At 41.0% G+C, this 16,584-nt stretch overlaps 1 protein-coding gene across 1 annotated transcript in view; it reads right to left on the reverse strand.

Annotated features, from left to right (window-relative positions):
- Positions 1-899: 899 nt before the first annotated feature.
- Positions 900-16,584, reverse strand: part of LOC137543721 (epidermal growth factor receptor kinase substrate 8-like protein 1) — a gene marked incomplete at its 5' end in the record, with an annotated part of 38,296 nt that continues 22,611 nt past the window's right edge. Inside the window, 9 exons of the mRNA XM_068264848.1 lie at positions 900-2,622; positions 4,875-5,007; positions 5,992-6,172; positions 8,487-8,592; positions 11,090-11,236; positions 12,895-12,991; positions 14,730-14,779; positions 15,678-15,813; positions 16,497-16,584. The exon at positions 16,497-16,584 is cut by the window's right edge and continues 61 nt beyond it. Of these exons, the coding sequence (XP_068120949.1) occupies positions 2,536-2,622; positions 4,875-5,007; positions 5,992-6,172; positions 8,487-8,592; positions 11,090-11,236; positions 12,895-12,991; positions 14,730-14,779; positions 15,678-15,813; positions 16,497-16,584 (1,025 nt within the window). The remainder of the gene's footprint in view (positions 2,623-4,874; positions 5,008-5,991; positions 6,173-8,486; positions 8,593-11,089; positions 11,237-12,894; positions 12,992-14,729; positions 14,780-15,677; positions 15,814-16,496) is intronic.

The following is a 16,584-nucleotide window of genomic DNA, read 5'->3' on the forward strand; positions in this document are numbered from 1 at the left end:
TTTAAAAAATGTTTCTTTTTGTCTTTGGTGATGATTTTGGTAATATAACTAGGCTTAAAAATGTTTCTTTTTGTGTAAGGAATGTTATGCTTATTTTGCACCTTAATTGCTTTGCAGAGGGAGAATGGATGGATGTTCTGTTGTATGTATTGCTACAGTGATCGTGTGTGTGTGGGTGAGATTGTGCTGTAGGTTTTTGCAGGCCCTTGGGTGACATTTTGACTCACATATGACTTACCATGTTAGTAGCAGTAGGGTATTGTACCGTGTTAGCCATCAGTAAAAGCAAGAAGTTTTAAATCAGGATGATACCATTTATTGGCTAACTAAAAATGAATAAAAATAAGCAAGCTTTCGGCCTTGCAGCCTTCGTCGGGCTTATATCCTGTTGTTAAACTAACAGGATATAAGCCCGACGAAGGCTGCAAGGCCAAAAGCTTGCTTATTTTTATTCATTTTTAGTTAGCCAATAAATGGTATCATCCTGATTTAAAACTTCTTGCTTTTACTATGTTATGGTCATGATATCTGCTCTTGCTGTGTTGGTGGCATAATATCTGCTCTGGTTAAATGAGACATAAGGGCTGCGTGTGTTAATAGGCGCTGTTTACAGTACTAGATACAGTGTAATGTTTTTTAACATTATTTTATGTATACTTCAGCCCCTCAGCAGTCTGAAGTATGTTGACCCGGCCCTTGACCGTAAAAGTTTGGGGACCCCTGATCTAGCGTGATGCAGTCTCAGCACCCACAAAGTTTGCACTCTTTGTTGATATTCTTGTCATATGCAAGATAATTTTTTGCGAAAATTAATCGGATTTAATTAAGATCTGCAGCGCAAAATGCCAAATATAAGCCACTTTGTACTTCTGAAAACCCCATAATAAATGACACAAAAATACAGAAATATATAGCCCTTTAATTTTGGTACTTAAATAGACAGACAGACAGACATTAAATACAATATGAGGAGTAGAGAGTGCATAGATTCTGCTTACAGAAATCTGACCCATGACTTTCAGAATATATTGCAGCTCTTATTATACAATGGAATGTAGAGTATATTGTAGTTTATTTAAACCATGGAATGGAACTTATCTATAGCCAGGGTGAATCTTGCTTGCTTATGCAGCCTTTTTATATGTTGCTGGTGATTATTGCTTCTTAGGTCATACAGGCATTGATGTGTATTTGGTTGGGATTTGTTCTTAGACACCAAACATATACGTAAATATATAAAATGTAAAGATCAAGAAAAATTCCAAATGTGGAATATCACATTTTCCCCAGTTCCTTATAAACAAATTAAAGATTAGTATCATTTTTTTTTAAAAAAAACTTGCGCTATTAAAGCTTATTAAGTATCAGTTCACTTAAAATTGATGGTTGATCCCGTTCTCTGTTCTTTGGTTCCTTGACTCTGTTATGAGGACATCTACATCTCCATAGTCTATCCATCATGACCAGTCACGTATTTGCAAAGAGACTGGCATCAATATTGTCCATGGAAAATATTTTTGCCCTTGACAAATAAATGATGGTGGTAATATAAATCTGCCTCTCTGCTTAGCGAAGGTGGTGCCGCGCTGCGTACAAGTGTGGGATCCTTATCTCCGACACTTGGTGTGATCCTTGTTTTTCTCCTCCATGATATCATCTGCTGATACGATTGGAGGAGGCAGAATAATATCCTCAAATAGTAAGCTCCATGTCAGACAGAACCCAGATCTCATCAAATAGTACCTGGCATTACCCACTACTGGGTAATGGAAGCAAGGACTTAACTCATGTATGAATGTTGGTCAAGATGTCTTCCCAAGTAAAAAAAATCAGATTTTTTTTTTTTTTTAAGAAAGACTGTTGGGTAACTTATAATTCATGTAATTAGCATCATTACGTACATTGCTATCCATTCTTTCATGTAACATTCTCTGGTGACAACTCTTTCCACAAAAATGGGAGGCATGTAGAAAATGGAGTAATGAAGGCATGAAGCAGAGTTGAGAACTTTGAGATGTCACCATGGAGTTCCCGAGAGCTAGAAAAACCAGTGGGTAATTTTGCTTTCCTGTATCCACTCATCACTGAAATCCCAGTTTTAGGTAAACTGATCTTTTAAACAAAGCTGAATATCAATTTTAACTTAAACCCTGAAGGAATAACATAAAAGAAAACACTGTATTCTAGACCAAAACTGAACCAATGGGTGTTTTTTGAGAAGAGTCTATAAGTAATCATATATGTCCTGTGTTGAGTAGGAATTCTTCATGTTTAGAAGGTAGAAGTGAGGCAGAATATGATTGCAGGTCATCCCATCCTGTCCATAGACCAGTTTATACACTCATAATCCAAGAGTGATAACTGAAGCATAATGTAACCAGGAAGACCAGTACCTCCATAAAATGTCTTCTCCAGCAGACAAGATTGCAGCAGTCTTTGGTATATTTATGTACTTAAGTTTATATATATATATTTATATTCCTTGGAGCAAGTTTAATCGAATCTGTTTAAGTCCATGGAGCCGAATTTAGATCCTCAGAGGCTGACATTTTCTCCATCAATGTCCACCTTCTTCTTCTGCCGCTCCATTATGGCTTCCAGCTCCGAAGTCTTCTTACGATCCTAAAAAAAAAAAAAAAAAATTTTTTAAAAACAGTTAAAGTTTCCATCAAAGAATTTTACATATATACAGTAGTTGCATTTCTTTATTATGTATAAAAGGTGATGTGGTTTCTTAGTGAATAACATTGCACTCCCGCCTTGCAGCCCTAGAGCCCGTTTCACATATAAGCTAGGGCACTCTGTGCATGGAGTTTGTATGATCTCCCTGTGCCTGTGTGGTTCTCCTTTTGGAACTTTTCCTCCCACATCTCAAAAACACAGATAAATTAATTGGTCTCCCTCCCCCCCCTTCCAAATTGGCCCTTTTTTGGGGACATATGACTATGTTAGGAATTAGATGGTGAGCGCCACTGAGGGACTGTTACTCACATTACTATATACTCTGTGAAGTGCTGTGGAAGATGTCACAGCACTATATAAATTAACAATAATAATTACAATAATAATATAATATTTAGGGCCTGAGCCCACAAACGCAGTTCTGTCCGCATTTCAGCATCTGTAACACTGATGTGTAACTGAAAAGCGGACACAACTGCATCAGTGGGCTCAGGTCCCTATTATCCAAGTGACCACTGCATCACAAAGATTGACAATGGAGCATGTGTTTCAGTTTGGGACAAATGCTTGCTTAAAGCCCCCATATCAAGGCAAAATTATTTTCTTATGGTACAGGAAGTTCATAAACTCTTGAAAATCCTGTTCATGCATGAGCATGGCTGTGGTCCACCCAGGGCCGGGCTGAGGCATAGGCTGGAGAGGCTCCAGCCTCAGGGCGCAGTGTAGTAGGGGGCGTAAAATTCATTCAGCTGTCATTCCTAATTGTGTTTGAAGCAGAAAGAAATAAAAAAAAAGGGGATACATAGCAGTGACTGCAAGCCAGATAACTAGAGATTAAGTTGTTGGGGAGGTTGTGGGCCCTGTGGCGCCTCTTAGTCTAATAGCAATCAGTGTGGGAGGGATGGGGGGCGCACTTTGGTGTCTCAGCCTTGGGTGCTGGAGGACCTTGTCCCTGCTCTGGGTCCACCTGTGTGAGTTTGGCCACATCTGCATAGTAGCACGAAGCTGCTTATGGACTAGTGGTTCTGGTTTACTGTTCAGGTGTAGCCGTAGTAATGCAGGCATGGTACAGCCATGCTTGTGCATGAAGAAAGTGTGACCACGATAAGATATCCAACAAGCTCTTGTCAGATATATTCCAGGGGTCCTCATGGCAACAGTAGGAGCCAGGAGGACGTAAGGAGCCTCTGCAGGATACAGAGGCTGACTTCTTCTTAGGTATCTATTATTTTATTCTGCCTTGGGTACACTTAAAGTACATGTTATCATAGTTATTTTAGTTGTCAGCAGCAGACACATGACCATCACAACTTCCTGTTGTTCCTCTCCCTGGGTCTAGTGTTGAAGTGCTGCATTCTGGGAGGGAAGAGGCGTGGAGAAGGAGCCACTAAGTTCTCCTTTCTATGGAGAGGGGAGGGGTTTCACTTGGTTGACTGCCGAAGGGGAGGCAACCGACATTTACACTCAGCTAAACTTGGACACACTCAAGATTTTTACTCATAACAATCGTGGATAATCATGTTGAAGGAAATCCAAGGTGTGTACAGCAGAGTCACCTTTATCCGGAATTCAGGCAACCGGAAGTCTCAACAAACAGGCATGCCTAAAGGATTATGGGGACTATAGTTTGGGGGCTTTTGGAGGCATTTGGAATACTTACCGAGTCTCCAGCAATGTCTGGCAGCAGCCTCCCCATACCTCCCCACAGGCTCCTAGGTGCTTTCCGGCGAGATGCAAGGAAGCCAGTGTCACCTGACCTGATGTAGGTCATGTGACACGCCGACTTGCGTGCACGAAGGATGCCAGGAAAGCTGTTAGGAGCCCGAGAGGAAGTATGGGGAGGCTGCTGCCAGACATCGCTGGAGGCTCGGTAAGTATTTGCAGGGTAAGGTCTGTGCCTTTTTAGCCCGTTGCTCAAGCAACTGGCAAGCGCATGTATCCGGCATCAGGCCATCCCTGCTGGTGCCGGATACTGGGGACTGTGCTGTATATACATTAAGATTGGCAATAATATGTTGGGAAAGAGACTTACAATAGCCCAAATTCTATACCAGCTACCTACAAGCTCACCATGCACTTAGGAAAAGATTGTAGCACAAAAGTCATTCCTGTGCATACAGCAGGTGCGTGAGTAGCCGGTATGTATATGAGCATGTTGCAGGTTTTTATTCTAGTGATGAGGGTGAACCTACCTCGAGGAGCGCTTTCTGTACCATGACCTGGCTGTACACTCTGGCACCTTCCTCCGCGCTCACAGCTCTGAACTCATCCTTCCGTAGAGAAAACAGCTGAGCTCCGTTTAATACCCCCAATGACTTTACAGTCCTGCATGAAAATGAGAAATCTATGTTACTTCTTATAAATACTAAAGTAATGAAAATACAGCAACAAGCAATTTACGCTGTTCATATTACATTTGTTCAAGTCCTAAATTCATTTTTAAAAAATAAATAAATGTTTTGTAGAAAATAAAAACGTTCAAACACAAAGAATCCTCACTTACCAAAATAACTTCCATACATATAAAAAAAAATAAATCTTTATGACTGTTATCGCGGGTTCTGAATGCTAGAAATTCATTCTATTGTACTGAGACAACTCTTGCCCGTTATTTCCTGTTATCAGAGGTCTTAAAATTCCTCACACCTACTTCCTGTAAACTACGATGTCCTAACTTCTCATATAGGAGTTGCTTCACTAAACTCCAGTAAAATTTCCCTGCACTACCTGCACAAAGTGGGTTTCTTGGGGCTTAGTGAATCAACCCCATAGCTCACATTACTTATTTGAAGCAGACCTAAAGTGTAAAAAATTCCATGCTGTCAGCACAGTCCACAGAAGTAATAATAGACACTAGCATGGATAAATGTTTGAAAACTGACCTTTTATTGTTTAGCCACACCCCTCCTGAAAAACTGCCACGGCAGTTTTTTTGCCAGTGCAAAGGCTTCTAAGAGATTATGCCTTGTAGGGCGGGAGGTAGCTCTTAGATCAGCTCAGGTATGTAGTGTGCAACTGAGCCAAGAGGAGGGGAAAAGAGAGGGTAGTGCTAACTACGGTATTCAAAGTGACAGACACATTATTGTGTATTCTGGAGCTGCCACAGTGCTTCCCTCCTGTTTAATACAGATATCACCTATTGCTGCAATGGGTAAAAAAAAAATAGGTGAACAGTCACAGTATTACTTTGATTACTTTTCATTTTGGAATGTACTGTTTAGGTGCACTTTAGCACAATATATAAGTGAAAGGTGTTTTCTCATTGGCTCCTATTAGTACACTTTATCCATGAGTAATGTTGATACTTACAGTGTGTTGAAGCCCTTTGCTTGTAGCCAGGAGGTGACCTCTGCAGGACTGGACTCTTCATCCATAGGAATGGCTGTATCTAACATTCGATGTATGTGCAGACTCTTCTGTGGTGCTGTCCGGCCGTTGGCCAGTCTCAGTAACAGCTCCTCATTCATGCTGTTTATTTTGTCAAATTTTTCTGTGGAAACAGAGACTGTATTAATATATCGCAATTACTGCAGGGCGCCTCACTTCGCCAAGATAATATATTTATAAGCTGTACACACACACACTATAGGCAATATTCACAAACTGGCGGTAAAATTGATGCTACTAACGATGTGATGTAGCGCCCTTTGCACAAATAGCGCAATGTTTGTTTTGTACAGAATGTGCACATTGCTAGTATTACTAACGTTAAACCACTTGAGCAAAGCATGTTATAGAAGTAAAACAGACAAGGGGCTTGATTTACTAAACAGTGATAACTCAAATATCACACCTTATGAAAAGATATCACACCTTATGAAAAGATATAACACCTTATCAAAGTTATCACACATTATGAAAAGATATCACACATCAAAGTAATCACACCTTATTAAAGTAGCATAGTGAGCACTACGAACCTGCAGGGCTCAGGGCGGGACAGGTGCCATGTGCCATTGCCAATTAGCAGGCATAAGTTCGTAGCGCTTGCTATGCTACTCTGATAAGGAGTGTTAACTTTGATAAAGTGTGATAACTTTGATAAGGTGTGATATCTTTTCATAAGGTGTGATCTTTGATAAGGTGTGATAGTGGAGTTATCACAGTTTAGTGAATCAAGTCCAATGGCCTTAATTCAATTCACTTTTACTCCTAAATATTCTCCTATGAGATTATTTGTTATCTTCTGTTTAAAATAACTTTTCAGCCCTCAGCAATTAAAAAAAAAGTACCAAAAAGTTGGTGAAAAAAAATACTGTCAAATTTATTTTGAGTATTTTCTTACTTGCTGGTGGCTTGAAAGGCATTTTATTCATAAGGTTTGGAAGTATCACCTAGGAGAAGACTTAGGACATAGCACAACGTACGTTTCGTAAACCGCATGCACATTGCTAGTATAAGGTGCGCTGCAAAAATAGCTCAACGCGATTTACGTATCTTGTGTAACATAACATGCATACAAATTTAGGTGCACTATCTGCAAACGTAAATGTTACTGTTGTTTTGTGAATAAAGCCCTTCACCACTTGTTTACTGCACCTTTTTTCAGATCTACTGATTGAAAAAGATTTCTGGATCAAGAATAAGTGAAAGTATTCATAGAAATACTGAAAAGTTTGTAAAGTAACAATTTTATGACTGTAGTTTCTTTATGCAGTCAGAAATGTGCAGCAGCAGCAGCTCTCTAGAAAACGAATTAGAGGACATAAAACCTCTCTGTGGCTGTACAAACACTTATGATAGAAGGGCAGTGAAGAAACGTTGAAAAGTTCATCACTTCTCACTGCAGGAGCTGAATGACCAGCGCCATGTCAGTGTGACATCGTATCTGGCTGAAATCTCATATCTCGGTTTTCAACCTAAAAGTTCAAATTGGAGTCAGGGATTATAGTAAAGTTCTGTTTAGGATAAATTTTACAGATATAGGGGTTGATTCACAAAGCTTACTTATTTTTCATCTTAACTGTAAAGGTACATACACACGTCTGATTTTTCCAAACGACCAGTCCGTGTGTACAAAATGATCGTTCAGCTGATAAGACTGGTTTTGACGGATCCGCTTGACGGATCGGTCAAAACCAGTCTTATCAGCTGAACGATCGTTTGTACACACTTCTGACTTGACGTCCAAACGACCGGTCTGAACAACCGGTCGTTTGGAAAAATCAGACGTGTGTATGTACCTTCAGGAGTGCTAATGTAGTAGATAGAAAGCTAAAGAGAAATAATTCATGAGATAAACGGATAAGAAGAGATAACTCATGGTTTAGCTCTCCTTATTTGACTTAAGTCATGATTTATTGTATACAATGAACAGAGGCGCCAAAAGTATAAAATTAGATTAAATGAGCTTAAAAACCAACTCAAATGGCAAAAATGAAGGAGGAAGTGGTGGTCTTACCTCCCTCAAGCAGACACGACAACGACTGCGATTCAGACAGTCAAACACATTTATTAGAAACTCCAACAAAAAAATTGCAACGCGTTTCGCAGGCTCAATCCCGCTTCATCAGGCAATACAGGGAGGAGTATCAAGCAATCTGCACAAGGATTCAAGTTAAGCACCTCCGGTGCTTAATTTGAATCCTTGTGCAGATCGCTTGATGCTGTTGACATACTGGGCTTGCTGGTGAGTCTAAATAACAGCATCCAAGGTGCAGAATGTGACAGGTGTAGCTCTACAGGCAGGTGACGTATCTGATAGGGTAGGCAGTATCATGCAGGTGATACATGCAGGTGACATATCTAATAGGGCAGGTGGTGTGACTGGTCTCGGTGTCAGGACTTCACAAGCTATGCGTTACCTTGCTGTATATGGTTCTGTTCTGGCTGCTGGCTGTCCACTGTATCCCACTGTGCCTGAGAAACGGGCCTGGATGGCTTTTTGGGTGGAGTTGGTGGCTGTGATTTCTGGAAAATAAAGTAAATGTCAAAGTTATACATTTCTACAAACTTTGTAGGCAGGTTTCTCTAAAGGTGTCCATTAATTATACATTCTTAATTGTATAATCTTATCAAATCTATCAAGTAAAAGGGTAAATGGAGTATACTTGAATGGATACTTTGAGTAATCCCTCATATTGCATAGAAGTGGTAAATTTGTACAATCAAGACTGTATCATTACTGGGGACCTAGATGAATGGTGGTGACACACATGTCATGTGGAATCATTCCATAGCGGTTTTGTTTCTATAAAACAACTGCATCTATGTAAAATCAAGCTGGCAAATTAAACAACCCATATTGTTGAATCTTCATTCGTATTACATGTGGAACACTTACCATTTGTGGTAGGTACGCTTCAGGTGCTCTTTCGAGTCGAGTTTTAGAAAATCGCAATAAAATCTATGGGGTATGCTCACTAATCTATACAACACACAGCAAATTTACCAGTATGTACGCAAGTAACATGCGCATTGGTAATATAATGTGCTGTAACCAAATTGCGTTTCACTCAATTCAGAAGCAGCGTTCATCCTGCTGTAAACAACACTATTTTATTACTATCTTCACTTGCACAAATACTGGTAAAATTGTTGTGTGCTGTTTTTACCAGGCTTTACTGAATTAACTCCTAAAAGTTATATATGATTAACCTATTTTGGTTCCTGGACGTAGAAACTACGTCCAGGAACCATGCGCGCTACCGCGCGCTCCCGCGGCCAATCGCGCACGTGCACACGCACTCCCGGCCGCGGATTCGGTAGCCAAGGAATCAATGTATCGGGCTATGGTGCCCGATCACTGATTCCTCTCCACCGCTGAAAAAGCGACAGCTTCTCTCGGAAGCTGTGCTTTTTCTGGCTGTTCCCTCCCCGATGCGTCACTCTAAGCGTGTGTTACGCTTAGAGTGACATCATGTAAACAAACTCATAAAAAGTAATACTACAACTGAAAGGAAAAAAAAAATGAACACACATTTACATTATAAATCTATTGTTTACCTCCCACCCTCCCAAAACTACCCAAATAAATTGTTTACTATAAAAAAAAAAAAAACCATTACAATAAACAAAAACAAAAAAAATGTAAATATTTACCTAAGGGTCTAAACTTTTTAAATATCAATGTAAAGATGAAATATTTCTATATTTTTTTTATTTTAAACTTGTAAATAGTGATAGATGCAAAATCGAAAAAATGCACCTTTATTTCCAAATAAAATTATGTCCCTATCACAATGTATGGCGACAATATTTTAACGGTGTAATAACCGGGACATATGGGCAAATACAATATGTGAGTTTTAATTATGGAGGCATGTATTATTTTAAAACTATAATGGCTGAAAACTGAGAAATAATGATTTTTTCCATTTTTTTCTTATTCTTCCTGTTAAAATGCATTTACAGTAAAGTGGCTCTTAGCAAAATGTACCCCCCAAAGAAAGCCTAATTGGTGGCGGAAAAAACAAGATATAGATCAGTTCATTGTGATAAGTAGTGATAAAGTTATAGGCTAATGAATGGGAGGTGAACATTTCTCACGTGAAAACGACGGAACGCGAATAGGTTAACCACCACAAGTGGAGTTATCGGAATAAGGAAGGTACAGTAAAATGTCTTAAAGGAAACCAGAGACGACAGATGTTTAACTTTTTATACATACCTGGGACTTCCTCCAGCCCCATGGGCACGGATTGCTCTCACGCCGCCGTCCTCCGCTGCCTGCAGCTCCGGTATCGGGTCCCGTTAGTTCGGTCAGTCTGCGCAAGAGGAAGTGCGTTCTTTACGTATATCTCAGCAGCCACTGGAGAGATACGTAAATAGCGCACTTCACTTGTGTCAGACTGGCCGTGACTGGAAGAAGTTAAGGGACCTGGTACCGGAGCTGCAGGCAGCGGAGGACGGCGGCGTGAGAGCAATCCGTGCCCATGGGCCTGGAGGAAGCCCCAGGTAGGTATAAAAAGGTAAGCATCTGTTGTCTCTGGTACACTTTAAAAGCAAACACATACTAAGATGTAGCAATGCATGTTTTATTGTAGGGATATGCAGTATAAGGTTATGGATAGGCACACCATGCTGTGGGTGGTTGGGTGATCAGCCTTGATGCAGAAGCAACATCAGTCCAGTATCAGCAATTCAAGATCAGCTGGCACACCAATATCAATAATCAAGCAGTTTTATTGTATGCACAGAACCTGTGCATACAATAAAACTGCTTGATTATTGATATTGGTGTGCCAGCCGAACTTGAATTGCTGTTATTGTAGGGATAATGGGGCTGTGGGCAGTAGGGTCCATTCCTGTGTCATGTTAAAGTGAATATTTGTCTCTTTTTCATAAACTATACTCCTTAATAATTACTGTGTAATAAGTTGTTACTTTCTAAATAAATGATAATAGGAATGATAGAAATGGCCAGCTCTGTAGAACCATCACTGACGATCACTAACATCTCGCTTACCCTGGATGGACTTGAGGGCGGGACTCCATTTTGTCTTGTGTTGTTCAACTCTGGTACTTTAACTGGAGCCAGTATATTATATGGTACATAGCCGATCTGTCCAAATCGATTCTGAACCTTCCACCATTTTTTGGAGTCATCCAGAACCTGTAACAAAAGGATAATGGAATTATAAAATTTAGTCAGACATGTTTAATACAATTCTGCCTCTGTAAAAGCACAAATAAAAAAAGAATAAGGCATATTTACAAAACTGTGGTAATATTTCATCGGTATATTCAGGGGAATAACTAGAAATCACTGGGCCCCCTGCAAAACTTTGCTCGTTTTCTGCACAGGTAAACTGAGAACCAATGTTAAGCAATTGGCTAGAGCACACTTAAAGAGGCACTTAAGCCAAACTTTTTTTTTAAACCTCCAAGTGTACACAATATATGAGGGTGATAGGAGTCTTACCGCACAGTTTGTTTAGTTATCTCGTCCTCTGTCTCCAATAAATCATCCCTGACAGCCAGCCCTGACGGCGCCTGTCGGCGAATGACCCAGGATTATAAACAGATCAATCTTCCTTCTCTCCCTGGGTCTTACTGCCGCCGGCGCCGCTGACTGTACTACGCTGTAGAGTGCATGAATGTAAGAAACGTGCGCGCGCGTGCACGGCGCGGGCGCACTGCTCAATTTACATTGAAAACGTTGTATGATTCCTTATCAGTGGCTAAACAGATGCAGTCATTAGCACAATTGTGCAGAGAGCAGAACGTGTTTTTTTCTCTCCGTGCCCTTAGTTGTCAGTCTCTCACGACAGGGAAAATAAACTTCTCTACCCACAAGGGCCCCCTTCGGCTTCTTGGGCCCCCCTGCGACTGTATCCCTTGCATGGTCTATTGTTACACCTCTGGGTATATTAAGTGATCTTTGTTGTGTACTTAATAAGAGTGTAGCTATAGCAACGCACGCGTTGTGTCAGTAATGCTGGTTAAACTTTGCGCTACAAACACATACGCTACATAACTTGTGTAAGTAATTGTAAAATTGCCATGCTCAGTTTCATGGATATGCCATGGTATCTCAGTAAAGATCTGATTCCAGATGTATGACATTAGCAAATAGAGAGGTATATTGGAAAAATTGCTGTACGCAAGTGGTGCATGCCAATTTTACCATTGCGCAGTACACTAGCAACGTGAGTCTTACTTATTTAACGCGAGTCCTGCTATTTGCGCATCATTCACTACGTAACTGGTGAATGGCAAATTTACCAACGTTTTGCGACTACAGTACAATCCATTTATAGTAAACTCCAAAGGACCAAGAAAAGTAGTTTACTAGATCACTCAAGCAGAGATTCGCACGCATGGTGGGGTGGCCATCCCATGCGGTTTTTTATTTTTTAGCTTTAAATATATACTAATAAAACATTTTCTAGATTGAAATTAGTTTTTGGGCATTGAGTCATTTAATCACACAAGTCAGTTATTCATATACCACTTCCAACTAATTTGGGTTTACTATATCAGAAGTTTACTATATCAGAATTGGTCTTGCATTTTATATTTTTACAGACGCATTTGCTGGAACCTGAGTTTACTATATCCAGAGGTTTATGATATCAGAGTTTACTATAACGAGATTCTACTGTATACCCCACAATAACAGAATAAAAGGTCACTTGTAATGATTGGGTCACTACAACCGGAATTTTTGCAAATACTTAAGAAAGCAAACTTTTTGTTTTGTAATGATTGGGTCCAAGAGTTGCCAGCTGTTCATTGCAATACAAAAACCACAAAGTAACGTGTACATACCTCCAGAGTTTCCCCCTGCAACACTGACAGCTCACTACTGTTCCGTGCAACAAAGTCATATGTGCAGCTGACACACCTGCTGTCCGTCTCTTGGTGACTGTAAAACAATAACATGCTTAGAACTGATCATGTGTACAGTGCATCATCTCTAAAAATGCATTCTTGTCTTCCACTGCCTTGCTTGTGTCTTAAAGAGAGTCTGAAGCAAGAATAAATCAGACCTCATAGTCAGCAGGGGCATGTGTGCCCCTGCTAAAACACCGCTATCCCGCGGCTAAATGGGGTCCCTTACCCCCCGAAATCCCCTCCGAGCAGCGCATCCCCTCTTCCGCATTGAGGCAGGGCTAACCGCCGCAGCCCTGCCTCACGCGCGTCTGTCAGCGCGTATCTCCACCTCTCCCCCGCCCCTCTCAGTCTTCCTTCACTGAGAGGGGCGGGGGAGAGGCGGCGATGCTCCGCTGATAGACGGCGCTGAGAGGCAGGGCTGCAGCCGTTAGCCCTGCCTCAAGAGCAGCAAAATCTACGACCAAGTTGGTCGTAGATTTTGCGGGGGGGTTTGGGTGGGTCAGGGACCCTTGTTTAGCTGCGGGATAGCGGCGTTTTAGCAGGGGCACACATGCCCCTGCTGACTATGAGACAAGAAGCGAGATTTATTCTTGCTTCAGTGTCTCTTTAAGGTACCGATACACTGATAGATTTGCAGCAGATTCGACCATCAGATAGATTTCTGTCAGATGCCTGTCAGGTCGAATCTGCCGTGAATCTGATGTGCGGGACACACTAGGAAAAGATTTCTAATAGATTTCCGAATGAAATCTATTGGAAATCGATCGAAAATGCAGTTTTGACTATTTGATCCAATGCAACTCTATGGGCCGTCGATCGGCTGCCAGCAGCCAATTGTCCTAGATTTTCCGTCTGGACCGACTGACTAAATTGATCGAAATCGGTCAGAAATTGATCGATCGATCATGCTTCCTGCTGCATGGATTGCTAGCTGATTTGATCTGAGTGGACGAATCGGCTATATATCTATGGCAGATATCGACCAGTGTATGGGCTGCTTTAATGTTTGGAAAAGGTTAATATTTCTGAAGTTATTGTCAGGTCTGACAAGATTTAGCTGCATGCTTGTTTATGGTGTTATTCAGACACTACTGCAGCCAAATACATCAGCAGGGCTGCCAGTGCCAGACAACTAGTATTGTTTAAAAGGAAATAAATATGGCAGTCTCCATATTCTTCTCACTACAATTTAAATAAAAACCTAAACATGCTTTATAAAAGGCGTCTATAAGCATTATAGGGGCATAGTCACAGTAAAATGACTATGATCACGCAGCGCATTGTAATTTAAGGGTATTTACACCACTGATGTAGCACAAATCGTGTTACCTAGGTAGTGTGGGCATTGCTGGAGTAACACATGCTGCACAAGTAGCATAGCGCACATCATACTAGAAATGTAAACATTACCTAGGTCAGTGATCTGCAAACCTGGCTCTTCAGCTGTTAAGGAACTACAAGTCCCACAATGCATTTCCCTTTATGAATCATGACTGTGGCTGTCAGACTCCCGCAATGCATTGTTGGACTTGTAGTTCCTAAACAGCAGGAGAGCCAAGTTTGCAGATCACTGGCCTAGGTAACGCAAGTTGCCCTACTTGCATAATGGATACAACGCCAGAGGTGTAAATACCGATAAAAATGCCCTGCGCTGTGTGCGCACATTCATTTTACAGCTATTTACTGAATATGTTTCATAGTAACTTGCTTCAGAGGATTAATGAATAAAATGTAATGAATAATAAACCCGCATAGGCTGAAGAACGTACCCATTCAGAGCAGGGGGAGGTGGTGGCTGAAGAATTTGAGGAGCGGATTGCTGAAAATGAAACAAAAATACAAAGTAAACAATCAAAAATAAAGAGAAACAAACATTTTAAGATGTCATACGGTACGATATGAGGAGAGGATTGCCAGAGGACGGATATATGTACTTTCCGGATGCTTAAGAGTTCAAGCAGCCCGTGGCTTCAGTGTTACATCAACACACCCACATAGGCCTCTCTCCCACTGACGAAGAGCAATGCACGGCCGATAACACTAGATCCATGCACTGACTTTTTACAGGCGCTGGCCCCGCTCCCTCCACTGATGTCAGGTCACCACCTCACTCTAATAATCCTAACATTTGTAAAGTGCTTTTCTCCTGTTGGACTTAAAGTGCTCAAGAGAGCTGGAGCCACTAAGGGCGCGCTCAAGAGGCCACACTGCTGTGTTAGGAAGTCTTGTCCAAGGACTTCTCACTGAATAGGTACTGACCCCTAGCCAGGATTCGAACCCTGGTCTCCCATGTCACCCTTCGGATCCCTGCCACCGCCGCACTTCTCCGATCATCCACCAGTGAGAGAGCAGGAAAAAGGATTGGAAAAAGTATTTCAATAAATAATGTGGTGTTGATTCAGAAATGTTATCTGATTGCCTTCTAAAGTTAGGAATAATGTTTTACCCTTTTAAGGCTAATTGGCCCAAGTCTTTTATAGGTTATTTTTGCCTTCTTCTGGATTAACAAGGATATGTGAGGGTGGTAGAGGACAGTGCTGTAACATATTTTCTAGCTGAACTCGACATTGAATGTCTTTTTTCATCCAACCTAATTATGTAATATGAATACATTTAGATCAGAGCTCGAGTGTAAACGAATATATCAGAAATAACACACAGCAAACCTGATCAAACAATCATGAATAATGTTCCATTATAGGGTTGTCATTGCTCACCTGTGACCTTAATTCTTCATGCCGATGCTGAAGTTCCACTGGGTCTTCCCAAGGTTTTCCATCAGGATTAGTAGGTACCCATCCGCTAATGAAGGTTGGAGTGTATGGAGGACTGTAATCCCGGGCAAATTCCAGCCTTTCAAGAAAATATTCGATTATTTAGTACAAAACAAATGAAGTGTAAAATAGAGACATGTTGCTTAGTACGAAATCTAGGGTTAGGTGCAACCGGGAGTTAAGGATTAGGTGCTACCATAAGGTATAAGAGGTAAAGGAGGTTAAGGGTTAGGTATAAGTAGATGGAGGTCTTAGGGTTAGGCATTGGTAGAGAGAGGGTTCTGTGTAGGAGCAGGGTTAGGTTAAGTCATAGTAAAATATCAGTTAAGATTAACAATATTTTACTATCGTAATTAAGTAGTAGAATATCGGTAATTTTACCGATATTCTACTAGCGGCAATCCCCTGCACCCTTTTATCCAGGTGACTTTATTTTCCAGGTGCATTTTGTACATGGATGCATGTATAAGGGGTCCAGCAGATCGTTCTTCTAAAAAACGAGGCTGAATTGTAGTGTTTCAGTACCACTGACCAGAGATGCAATAAAAAGTCCCAGTGTGCTAAGGGTTATAAATATTTACATGACTCTAAAAAAAATCCACAAAAGATGTTCTTTGAGCGAACAGAGGGTGCAAGATAAACAACAGAGGGGAAAAGGAAGCCCAGAGAGAAGAGAAAGGACAACATGCTGGTGGCTTAGCATGAAGTATGTGGCCCATAGTTGGTCAATTCGGATTCAACGATCCAATAGTCTCTTCATACCTTGCGTTTGTCCAGTTTGGTCCCAGAGAATTCCATAACTCCATCTCTTTGTCATCTAGGCACTCATTCAGAAGATTAACAGCTTCTT

Source organism: Hyperolius riggenbachi, unplaced genomic scaffold (genome assembly GCF_040937935.1).
Source record: "Hyperolius riggenbachi isolate aHypRig1 unplaced genomic scaffold, aHypRig1.pri scaffold_182, whole genome shotgun sequence".
NCBI lineage: Eukaryota > Metazoa > Chordata > Amphibia > Anura > Hyperoliidae > Hyperolius > Hyperolius riggenbachi.